This window comes from Heliangelus exortis, chromosome 11 (assembly GCF_036169615.1).
Source record: "Heliangelus exortis chromosome 11, bHelExo1.hap1, whole genome shotgun sequence".
In the NCBI taxonomy this organism is placed as follows: Eukaryota; Metazoa; Chordata; class Aves; order Apodiformes; family Trochilidae; genus Heliangelus; species Heliangelus exortis.
The window spans coordinates 1,270,359-1,281,706 of NC_092432.1; the positions used below are offsets into that span (position 1 = coordinate 1,270,359).

The window sequence follows — 11,348 nt, forward strand, 5'->3', positions numbered from 1 at the left end:
TTTACAGACTTTTTTTTTGTCCAAAAAAGGTGCGTGGTGATCATTGAAAAAAAAAAAAATTAAAAAAAAAAAAATGAAAATAAAAATAAAAATAAAATAAAAAAAAAAAAAACCCACAACAAACCCGAGTTAAAAACAGTTTTGAAATGTTGGGACACACAGAAAACACAAATACCCTCCCAATTTTCTAGGGAATCCATGGATGGTCAAAAGAAGACTCTGGTTTGTTGAGGTCAATGTGCAAGTTTTTTTTTTTCCAATTTTTTTCACTCTTTGCTGCAGCAGTGTAAGTGGAGAGCTTGGTATTTCAGCTGTTACCAGATGAAGATACCAGGGATGGATTGAAACCTGGATTTCCCAACAGAGCATTCTGTGTGTCTGTAGCTGCTGGTAACTGCTTTCCAAACTTAATTAAAAGAAAAAAAAACCAATAAAAGAGACAATTTTAAAAACATCTTCAGCATGAACTGAAAGGGATAAAAAAGCTGGTGAGGTATGGTGACAACACACAGACTGCTCTGTATGTTGAGACTCAACCAATCCATAATTTCCAGGTTTTTTTTTTGCTCCAAGAAGTTGAAAATTTACACAGCTACTGCCTGAGTGAGATGGTGACAGAGGCTTTTGGAGGTGCCTTTGGAAATATTTACCTAAAGGCTGCAAATTGGTGCATTTTGTTGGAACCAAAACATTCTGCACAAGTTACACGGGGAATCTTTTCATTTTCTTTATGAAAAAAAAAAAAAAAGAGAGAGATAACAAAGCGATTCTTTCAAACAAAAGAAATGGCCAAAAAAAAACCCAAACAAACAAAATAAATCTCAAACATCAGGTTTGACTACAGGAAAACAAACGTGGCTTTTTTTCCCCCCTCCCACCCCAAGATCTGAGGCTGCAGCCCGAATCCAGAGGAATCCAAAACCAAAGGGCTGGAGAAAAAACCAACTCTGTGTTGATGTCGTCCCGGGATAGCACCACCAGAAAAAGACTTCACAGAGCCCTAGTGAAACTTCACAAAGTCTGTAGCTGCTGGTAACTGCTTTCCAAACTTAATTAAAAGAAAAAAACCAATAAAAGAGACAATTTTAAAAACATCTTCAGCATGAACTGAAAGGGATAAAAAAGCTGGTGAGGTATGGTGACAACACACAGACTGCTCTGTATGTTGAGACTCAACCAATCCATAATTTCCAGGTTTTTTTTTGGTTTTTTTTTTGCTCCAAGAAGGTGAAAATTTACACAGCTACTGCCTGAGTAAGATGGTGACAGAGGCTTTTGGAGGTGCCTTTGGAAATATTTACCTAAAGGCTGCAAATTGGTGCATTTTGTTGGAACCAAAACATTCTGCACAAGTTACATGGGGAATCTTTTCATTTTTTTCTTTATGAAAAAAAAAAAAAAAAGAGAGAGAGAGAGATAACAAAGCGATTCTTTCAAACAAAAGAAATGGCCAAAAAAAAAAAAACCAAACAAACAAAATAAATCTCAAACATCAGGTTTGACTACAGGAAAACAAACGTGGCTTTTTTTCCCCCTCCCACCCCAAGATCTGAGGCTGCAGCCCGAATCCAGAGGAATCCAAAACCAAAGGGCTGGAGAAAAAACCAACTCTGTGTTGATGTCGTCCCGGGATAGCACCACCAGAAAAAGACTTCACAGAGCCCTAGTGAAACTTCACAAAGTCTGTAGCTGCTGGTAACTGCTTTCCAAACTTAATTAAAAGAAAAAAAACCAATAAAAGAGACAATTTTAAAAACATCTTCAGCATGAACTGAAAGGGATAAAAAAGCTGGTGAGGTATGGTGACAACATCCAGACTGCTCTGTATGTTGAGACTCAACCAATCCATAATTTCCAGGTTTTTTTTTGTTTTTTTTTTGCTCCAAGAAGTTGAAAATTTACACAGCTACTGCCTGAGTGAGATGGTGACAGAGGCTTTTGGAGGTGCCTTTGGAAATATTTACCTAAAGGCTGCAAATTGGTGCATTTTGTTGGAACCAAAACATTCTGCACAAGTTACACGGGGAATCTTTTCATTTTTTTCTTTATGAAAAAAAAGAAAGAAAGAGAAAGAGATAACAAAGCGATTCTTTCAAACAAAAGAAATGGTCAAAAAAAAAAAAACCCAAACAAACAAAATAAATCTCAAACATCAGGTTTGACTACAGGAAAACAAACGTGGCTTTTTTTTCCCCCCTCCCACCCCAAGATCTGAGGCTGCAGCCCGAATCCAGAGGAATCCAAAACCAAAGGGCTGAAGAAAAAACCAACTCTGTGTTGATGTCGTCCCGGGATAGCACCACCAGAAAAAGACTTCACAGAGCCCTAGTGAAACTTCACAAATTCTTCCAGAGTTCTGGGGATCTGGTTTTGGTAGCTGATGTTATAGATCCGCACTGCTCGGGCAGCCAGGCACTTGAGACTCAGCTTCATTTGAGTTTTGAGGAGTATTTCGGAGACCCCCGTCGTACTTTTATCCAGAGGGGTTTTCTTCTGCTTATTTGTCATGTCTGTGTGAGCACCAGCCTCCACCAGGCTAATGATGATGGAATGCAAGGTCAAGAAGTCACTGATGGGTCTGTGGTACTGGACGATGATGTGGAGGGGGCTGTTCCCTTCGTTGTCCACGGCGTTGACGTCGGCGCCGCAATCCAGGAGGAGTTTGGTGACCAGGGCGTTGGGAAAGCTGCAGACGTCGTTGGTGTGGAAGTCGTCCACGGGGGTGCTGGAATTGACAGCGTGATGGAGCAAGCTGGAGCCATCCCTGGTCCTGGGGTCGAGGTGGATCAGGGTGTAAATCTGCTTGTTGATGCGCGACTGGTCCTCCTCGCTGCACTGAGTCTTGGTGGAGATGCAGACCAAGTAGAGGAAGGTGAAGATGTTGCACTCGTAGTTGTCCATGGCCGTGTGGATGTCCGTGTCCTGGGTGGTTTTGATCCTGGACATGCCTTGCTCGATCTCCAGGACGCTGCACCTCAAAACGCTCTCGATGTCCTTGGCCTTCACGGGCTCGTTGAGGTGGATCATCTGAGAGAAGACTTGGGCAAACCTCAGGAGGTCCTTGTGAGTGTTCCTGTTGCCTTTCTGCCTGAGGTGCAGGGCGTGGAGCCACAGCTTGATGCACTGCTCAAACTCCATGTTATCTGCATACACGGCCCCCCTGTAGATGATGGGGTGAGAAACATCGATGTTGTCAGAGCCCAGGATCCTTTCCCTCACGATGAGGCCTTCCATGTGCAGGGCATCCCTGTCCTGCCTGATGGCCTCCAGTTCCTGAGGAGTCCTGCACTCCCTCCTGTTCCCATAAGCTTCAATCTGAGGCAAAACCTCTTTCTCAACGACGCTCTGGCTGTCTCTGTACCTCTCCAGCATGGCCAGGTATAAATAATGATAAGTTTTCACGATATCGTAATTCTCCCTATCGTTGGCAAACGAAGCCCCCAGGAGTTCCAGAGCTTCAATCCGACTCCTCCGGTCGCAGTCGGCGTGAGCCAGGAGCAGCTCCACCACCTCAGCCTTGCAGCTCTCAGCAGCCACCTTCAAGGGAGTCATCCCGTGGCCGTTGACCATCATGGCCGCCTTCCACCTCACCAGCTCCCTGACGATCTCCAGGTGCCCGGCCTCAGCTGCAAAATGGAGGGCAGTGGCCCCGCAGTGGGCCTTGGCGTTGGGGTCTGCGTGCTGCTCCAGGAGGTACCTGGGAAAAATGGCTGAGACTCAATATTCTGGTTTAATGGTTTGATTTAATTAAATAAAATTGAAACTGCAACCGGCAAAAGAGCGCTGGGCCCGTGGGGAGTCGCCGCTCCGCTCACACCAATCTAAAACTCTAGGAGTGCCTTTGATTGATTACAATCCCATGAATATTCAAAAGGAGGTGGGTTCACCCACCCTATAACCCCTATACATATATATATACATCCTATATTCATAAGGGTTACATCATGGCATTATAATATTCATGATAGGTAGAGTCTGGGCCGAGTCCTCTTTTGGGGAGATATCTGAGAGTCTTTGGATGAAGTAACAAGTCTTCCTCAAGCTTGAACTTTTTTACCATTCTTGATTTTGCTGACTTCATTATATTGCTACAGGGCGATATTTTCCCCTTGTCTGCTGGCTGTGACATCTTTCTGTTCTCCTTTTGCAGATATTCACATTTTTTGGTGCCTAGTTGGCCTTGGCAGTGCCTTGTTTTAAGAACAAGACTTAAATTCCTAATGATCTTCGAGACAGAAGTTAGGGCCTTGTTTTGTTCACAATGAAACAGTGGAAAAATCACATCTCAACTCCTTGGTCTAGCCCCATATTCACTTCTTTCTCAGTTTACCTCTGAATTTCACTGCTTAGGAATACAAATTCATTAAGATGTTATGTTAATATAACCTATTCTCAACCTATTCTCAAACTTTCAATGGGTAAGGGGACCTGCTCGCTGGCGTGGAGCTGTGCCACGGAATGCGAGTGCTTATTTAATATTTTAATTTTTTGCAGAGGGACCTGGACAGACTGGAGAGTTGGGCTGATCCCCAGGGGATGAGGTTCAACACAAGAACCCCATGGGGAGCTCCAGGCTGGGCACAGAGTGGCAGAAAGGGAGCTGGGAGTCTGGATTGCCAGGAAGCTGAAGAGGAGGCAGCAGTGTGCCCAGGTGGCCAAGAAGGCCAATGGCATCCTGGGCTGGCTCAGGAACAGCGTGGCCAGCAGGTCCAGGGAAGGGATTCTGCCCCTGTGCTCAGCCCTGGGGAGGCCACAGCTTGAGTCCTGTGTCCAGTTCTGGGCCCCTCAGCTCAGGAAGGAGCTTGAGGTGCTGGAGCAGGTCCAGAGAAGAGCAAGGAGGCTGGGAAGGGATCCAGCAGAATTCCTGGGAGGAAGGGCTGAGGGAGCTGGGGGTGTTGAGGCTGGAGAAGAGGAGGCTCAGGGGAGACCTCATCACTCTCTCCAACTCCCTGAAAGGAGGTTGGAGCCAGGGGGGGGTTGGGCTCTTTTCCCAGGCAACTCTCAGCAAGACAAGAGGGCACAAGAGGTCTCAAGTTGTGCCAGGGGAGGTTTAGGTTGGACATTAGAAAGAATTTCTTTACTGAGAGGGTGCTCAGCCATTGGAATGGGCTGCCCAGGGAAGGGGTGGATTCTCCATCCCTGGAGATATTTCAAAAGAGCCTGGATGTGGCACTCAGTGCCATGGGCTGGGAACCACGGGGGGAGTGGAGCAAGGGTTGGACTTGGTGAGCTCTGAGGTCCCTTCCAACCCAGCCAATTCCATGATTCCATTCCATTCCATGAACATAAATTACAACCACTTATTACACACCTGACCACCTCGGTGTGGCCCTTGTAGGCAGCAATCATCAGGCAGGTGTTGTCGTACTTGTTGGCGATGCTGATGTTGGCGTTGTTCTCCACCAGGTACTTGACAATGTCCAAGCGGCCATCGAAGCAGGCGGCGCGCAGGGGGGTGGAGTTGGTCACCGTGGTGTGGTTGACGTTGGCCCCGTGGCTCACCAGAAGTTTCACCACCTCGAAGTGCCCCGCGCCCGCCGCGCACCACAGGGCCGTGGCGCCGTCGATGACAAAGCTGAGGGCAGAACAACACAATGGGTGAGGTTGGAGGAGAGCTCCGAGGTCATCGGGCTGGCCCTTGGCCAACAACATCACCCAACTACCAACATAAACATTCTGGGGTTCTGAGGAGACCTCCAGGATCATCCAACCTTTGGCCAACACCATCACCCAACTGCAGAGTCACACGGTGGGTGAGGTTGGAGGAGAGCTCCGAGGTCATCGGGCCGACCTTTGGCCAACACCACCACCCAACTGGAGAACCACCAGAATGTTTAGGTTGGAAGAGAGCTCCAAGGTCATCGGGCTGACCTTTGGCCAACACCATCATCCAACTACCAACCTCAACATTCTGGGGTTCTGAGGAGCCCTCCAAGATGATCCCGTCCAACCTTTTCTCAACAACACCACCCAACTACAGAGTCACACCAGGGGTGAGGTTGGAAGAGAGCTCCAAGGGAAAAGGGAAAAGGGAGAGGAGAAAAGGGAAAAGGAAAAAAGGGAAAAGAGGAAAAAAGGGAAAAGAGGAAAAAAGGGAAAAGAGGAAAAAAGGGAAAAGAGGAAAAAAGGGAAAAGAGGAAAAAAGGGAAAAGAGGAAAAAAGGGAAAAAGGTGGAAAGGGAAAAAGGTATAAAGGGAAAAAGGGGGAAAGGAAAAAAGGGGGAAAGGAAAAAAGGGGGGAAAGGAAAAAAGGGGGAAAAGGGGAAAAGGGGAAGAAGGGAAAAGGGGGAAAAAGAAAGAAAGGGAAAGGGAAAGAAAAAGGGAAAGAAAAAGGGAAAGAAAAAGGGAAAGAAAAAGGGAAAGAAAAAGGGAAAGAAAAAGGGAAAGAAAAAGGGAAAGAAAAAGGGAAAGAAAAAGGGAAAGAAAAAGGGAAAGAAAAAGGGAAAGAAAAAGGGAAAGAAAAAGGGAAAGAAAAAGGGAAAGAAAAAGGGAAAGGGAAAGGGAAAAGGAAAGGAAAAGGGAAAAGGGAAAGGGAAAGGGAAAAGGGATTTCTAGGAAAGTGGCTGCCTGAGCACACAGAGCTGACAACAATTTCATTTGAACAACTCCAGCAAGCAGAGATGTCTCCAGCTTTATCCAGGGTGAGGAGCACCTTGGTTTGTAAATAATCCTGTTAAAATATTTTCCTGTTCCAAGAGGAGCAGGGCTGGGATCCCTGGGTGCATCTGGAGCCAGGCAGAGGGCAGAGCCCAGGGAAGGAAGGGAGGTGCTGGTGATCTCCAGAGATCCCTGTGGGATTTCATGGCTCCTGCTCCTCCCACCACATCCCCACTGTGCCCATTGTGTCCCAGACAACACCTCCTTTAATCTGCTCCAGAAAAGGAGGAAATTCTGCTCCCAGAAAGGAGGAAATTCAGCAGCAGAAGGGAGCTGAGAGCCCTTCCCATCACCACACACTGTTCCTTTAACTGAATTCAGGGCACCTCCTCACCCTGGTTCATCTCAAAGATTTTTTTTTTTTTTTGCTGCTGAAAAAAAAAAAAAAAAAAAAGGCTGGATGAAAAGACCAAACACAAGAAAACAATAAAGCACAGAGGGAAGGCAGCTCCTCCCCTTTCATCCAGCATGGAAGAGCTCCTGGAGCAGGAGCCAGATCAAAGGTGGTGTTGGGGAGCAGTGATGAGGAGCTCTCCTCTCCTACCTGCAAAACCTGAAGTGGTTCCAAAGCCCAACCTTCCCTCAGGATTACTCAGCCTGACTCATGGGCAAGGGCTTGAGGAGCACACTGGGAGAGTTTGAAAACATTCCTCCTTCCTTCCTTCCTTCCCTCCCTTCTTTCCCTTCCTTCCTTTCCTTCCTTCGTTCCTTTCCTCCCTTCCTTTCCTTTCCCTCTTCCCTTCCTTTCCCTTCCCTTCCCTTCCTTCTTCCTTCCCTTCATTCCTTCCCTTCCTTTCCTCCTTTCCTCCTTTCCCTTCCCTTCCCTTCTCTTCCTTGGGGTGGGGTGAGGAGGGGACAGGGAGGGGACAGGGAGGGGACAGGGAGGGGACAGGGAAGGGACAGGGAAGGGACAGGGAAGGGACAGGGAAGGGACAGGGAAGGGACAGGGAGGGTAAAGGGAGGGGACAGGGAGGGGACAGGGAAGGGACAGGGAAGGGACAGGGAGGGGACAGGGAAGGGACAGGGAAGGGACAGGGAGGGGACAGGGAGGGGACAGGGAGGGGACAGGGAGGGGACAGGGAGGGGACAGGGAGGGGACAGGGGAGGGACAGGGAGGGGACAGGGAGGGGACAGGGAGGGGACAGGGAAGGGACAGGGAAGGGACAGGGAAGGGACAGGGAGGGGACAGGGAGGGGACAGGGAGGGGACAGGGAGGGGACAGGGAGGGGACAGGGAGGGGACAGGGAAGGGACAGGGAAGGGACAGGGAAGGGACAGGGAAGGGACAGGGAGGGGACAGGGAGGGGACAGGGAGGGGACAGGGAGGGGACAGGGAGGGGACAGGGAGGGGACAGGGAATGGACAGGGAATGGACAGGGAATGGACAGGGAGGGGACAGGGAAGGGACAGGGAAGGGACAGGGGAAGGGACAGGGAAGGGACAGGGAGGGGACAGGGAGGGGACAGGGAGGGGACAGGGAAGGGACAGGGAGGGGACAGGGAGGGGACAGGGAGGGGACAGGGAGGGGACAGGGAAGGGACAGGGAGGGGACAGGGAGGGGACAGGGAGGGGACAGGGAGGGGACAGGGAGGGGACAGCCCTCCCCACCCCACACCGTGCACTCCATGAGCTCTACAGCCCCCTCCCTCCTCCCCCCGCCGGTACCGCCCCCGGGTTCTACCCACCCATCGAATCGGACGGTTCCGGTCTGCTGGGTCTGGACCCGGTAATGCTCTAGGAGGAGCCGAACCACCTTGGCGTGGCCGTTGCGTGCGGCGATGATGAGCGGGGTGGATCTCTGCCCGCCGTGCTGGCTGACATAGCCCAGCAGGTACTTGATGTCACTCTCGGAGCGGTTCAGCAGCAGCGCTGCCAGGGTCAGCACTCGCCCCTCGCTCGCCGCTTTGTACACGTACCCGGCCAGGCCCTCCATAGCCGCCTCCTCCTCCTCCTCACGGCCCCGACGGCTCTTCCCGGGATGCCCCACGGACGGGGCGGCTTCTCCCTCCTCCTCCTCCTCCTCCTCCCGGTCCCTTCGGCTCCTCCCGGGATGCCCCACGGACGAGGAGGCTTCTCCCTCCTCCTCCTCCCGGTCCCGACGGCTCCTCCTGGGCTGCCCCTCTCCCTCTTCTCCTTCCTCCCGGTGCCTTCGGCCTCTCCCGGGATTGCCCACAGACGGGGAGGCTTCTCCCTCCTCCTCCTCCTCCCGGTCCCTTCGGCCTCTCCCGGGCTGCTCCTCTCGGCCCCGACGGCTCCTCCGGGGCTGCCCCTCTCCCTCCTCTCCTTCCTCCTCCCGCTCCCCTCGGTCTCTCCCGGGCTGCCCCTCTCCCTCCTCCCGGTCCCTTCGGCCTCTCCCGGGCTGTTCCTCTCCCTCCTCCCGGTCCCTTCGGTCTCTCCCGAGCTGCTCCTCTCCCTCCTCCCGGTCCCTTCGGCCTCTCCCGGGCTGCTCCTCTCCCTCCTCTCCCTCCTCTCCTCGCTTCTCCCGGCCCCGACGGCTCCTCCGGGGCTGCCGCTCTCCCTCTCCCTCGTCTCCTTCCTCCCCTCCTTCCTCCTCCTCCGTCCTCGCTCGGTGCCCGCCGGGGGGCACATGCGGCCCCCTGGGAGCCAGCAGCCCCCCGGGCCGGGCCAGCCCTTGCGGGCCGGCGGGGAGACGGGGAAAACCCAGCGCCTCACCCGGCCCGAACCCGCATCCCCGGAACCGCCCCGCACCGGGGACTCGAACCGGCGGGGGGAGGAGAGGAAAAGGGGGAGCCGAGGAGCGGTACCGAGCGGTTCGGAGTAGTACGGAGCGGTACCAAGCGGTTCGGGGGGGCACGGAGCGGTACCGAGTGGTCCGGAGCGGTACCAAGCGGTTCGGGGGGGCACGAAGAGGTACCGAGCGGAACGGAGCGGTGCGGAGTGGTTCGGAGCGGAACGGAGCGGTACCGAGAGGTTCGGAGCGGTACCGAGCGGTTCGAAGCGGCACGGAGCGGTTCGGAGCGGAACGGAGCTGTTCGGAGCGGTACCGAGCGGTTCGGAGCGGTACCGAGCGGTGCGAAGCGGTACCGAGCGGTTCGGAGCGTCACGGAGCGGTACCGAGCGGTTCGGAGCGGAGCGGGCCCGCGGGCGGGACAGGCCCCGGTCGGTTCCGACCTTCCGCCGCTCCGCCCGCTCCGGAAGGGAAGGCGGAAGTACCGCGCAGTTCCCCACCTTCCCCCCGGCAACCGGAGCCAAGGCACGGACGTTCCGGGAGGCTGCAGTTCCGGCCCGATGGAGCCTGCGGGGTGGCCGGAGGGGACTGGGGGGTTCCGGGAGGTTTGGTTGGGTCCGGTGGGATTGGGTTGGATTTGGGATGGATTGGGGAGGTTGGGTTCAGAGGAGCTTGGGTTGGGGCTGGTTCTGTTGGAGGGGGTGGGGGGGGGTTTGGTTGGGTAGGTTGGGTGGGGTTGGGTTGGGATGGGTTGAGTTGGAATGGGTTGGATTGGGTTGGGTTGAGTTGAGTTGGGTTGGGTTGAGTTGAGTTGAGTTGAGTTGGTTGGGTTGGGTTGGGTTGAGTTGAGTTGAGTTGGGTTGGGTTGAGTTGAGTAGAGCGGGGTTGGGTGGGGTTGGTTTGGGTTGGTTTGGGTTGGGATGGGTTGAGTTGGGTTTGGTTGGGTTGAGTTGGGATGGGTTGGATTGGGTTGGTTGGGGTTGGGTTGAGTTGTGTGGGGCTGGGTTGGGTTGAGTTGGGTTCCTTTGGCTTGGTTGGGGTTGGGTTGGGTGGGGTTGAGTTGGGTTGAGTTGGGTTCTGTTGGGGTTGGGTTGAGTTGGGTGGGTGGGGTTGGGTTGGGTTGAGTTGGGTTCCTTTGGCTTGGTTGGGGTTGGGTTGAGTTGGGTTGGGTCGAGTGGGGTTGGGTTGAGTGGGATTGGGTGGGGTTGAGTTGGGTTGAGTTGGGTTGAGTGGGGTTCCCTTTGCTCGTTTGGGGTCGATTTGAGGGAATCCCAAGAAGAAACTGGAAGAAAACCTCAACAAACCCTGGAGTCCAACCCCGTGCCAGAGCGGGGAGCACCGAGGCCGGGCCCTGCGGGACGATTCGCCTCAGGTTGGGGTTTTTTTGGCCGAGTTCCTTGCTTTGGTTGGTTGATTCCTTCAAGCAGGGCCCAGCAGCTTTGCCTCCTCCTCCCAGCCAGCAGGAGCTTCGGCCATCTCTGAGGGTCCCTTCCCCCAGGAGCTCAGCACCCCCTGCTTGGCCTCCTCTCCGTCCCCTTCAGAGCCCCCAGGAGCTGCCCCAGGGACAGGAGGGGGACAGAGGCCACGGTGAGGAACACGATCCCTGTCCTGCCCTTTTTTTCCAGGGGATTTGGTGTCAGCCATATAAATATTTAATTTTTTCTGCAACAGGAGCAGCAGCCTGGAAGAGGAGCCCTGGAGAGGGCTGAGCCCAGAGGGGTGTGGAGCTCAGCAGGAGTTAAAGTGGAACCTCTCTCCGTGACCCCAATATTCTTTTCCACCTTTCAAGGATTTTTTTTACTTTTTTTTTCCCCTCTGGATCCCTCAGGATGCTCCTGGCTCTGAGGTCTCCTCCCTGCAGCACCCCGGAGCCTCCAGGAGGTGGCTGCAGCCTGGGTTGTGGTTCCTCAGCAAACATTTCTGCCCGTTTCCTCATTTTGGGGTTTTTTCCCCCCAGTTTTCACCCCCACAAGGGCAGGGGCAGCCCTGGGGATGGAGCCACGG

At 53.2% G+C, this 11,348-nt stretch overlaps 1 protein-coding gene across 2 annotated transcripts; it reads right to left on the reverse strand.

Moving 5' to 3' along the window:
- Nucleotides 1-733: 733 nt before the first annotated feature.
- Nucleotides 734-8,822, reverse strand: FEM1B (fem-1 homolog B). 2 transcript variants are annotated; one of them, XM_071754109.1, is made up of 4 exons: nt 8,725-8,775; nt 8,341-8,652; nt 5,312-5,575; nt 734-3,697 (listed from the first exon to the last, which is right to left on the reverse strand). In XM_071754109.1, the coding sequence occupies exons 2-4, from the start codon at nt 8,586-8,588 to the stop codon at nt 2,326-2,328; spliced, it is 1,884 nt and encodes a 627-aa protein (XP_071610210.1). In that variant the 5' UTR covers nt 8,589-8,652; nt 8,725-8,775; the 3' UTR covers nt 734-2,325. The 2 variants fall into 2 exon arrangements, with proteins under 2 accessions (XP_071610210.1, XP_071610209.1); XM_071754108.1 differs by having other exon boundaries at nt 8,341-8,822.
- Between the last annotated feature and the right edge of the window lie 2,526 nt (nt 8,823-11,348).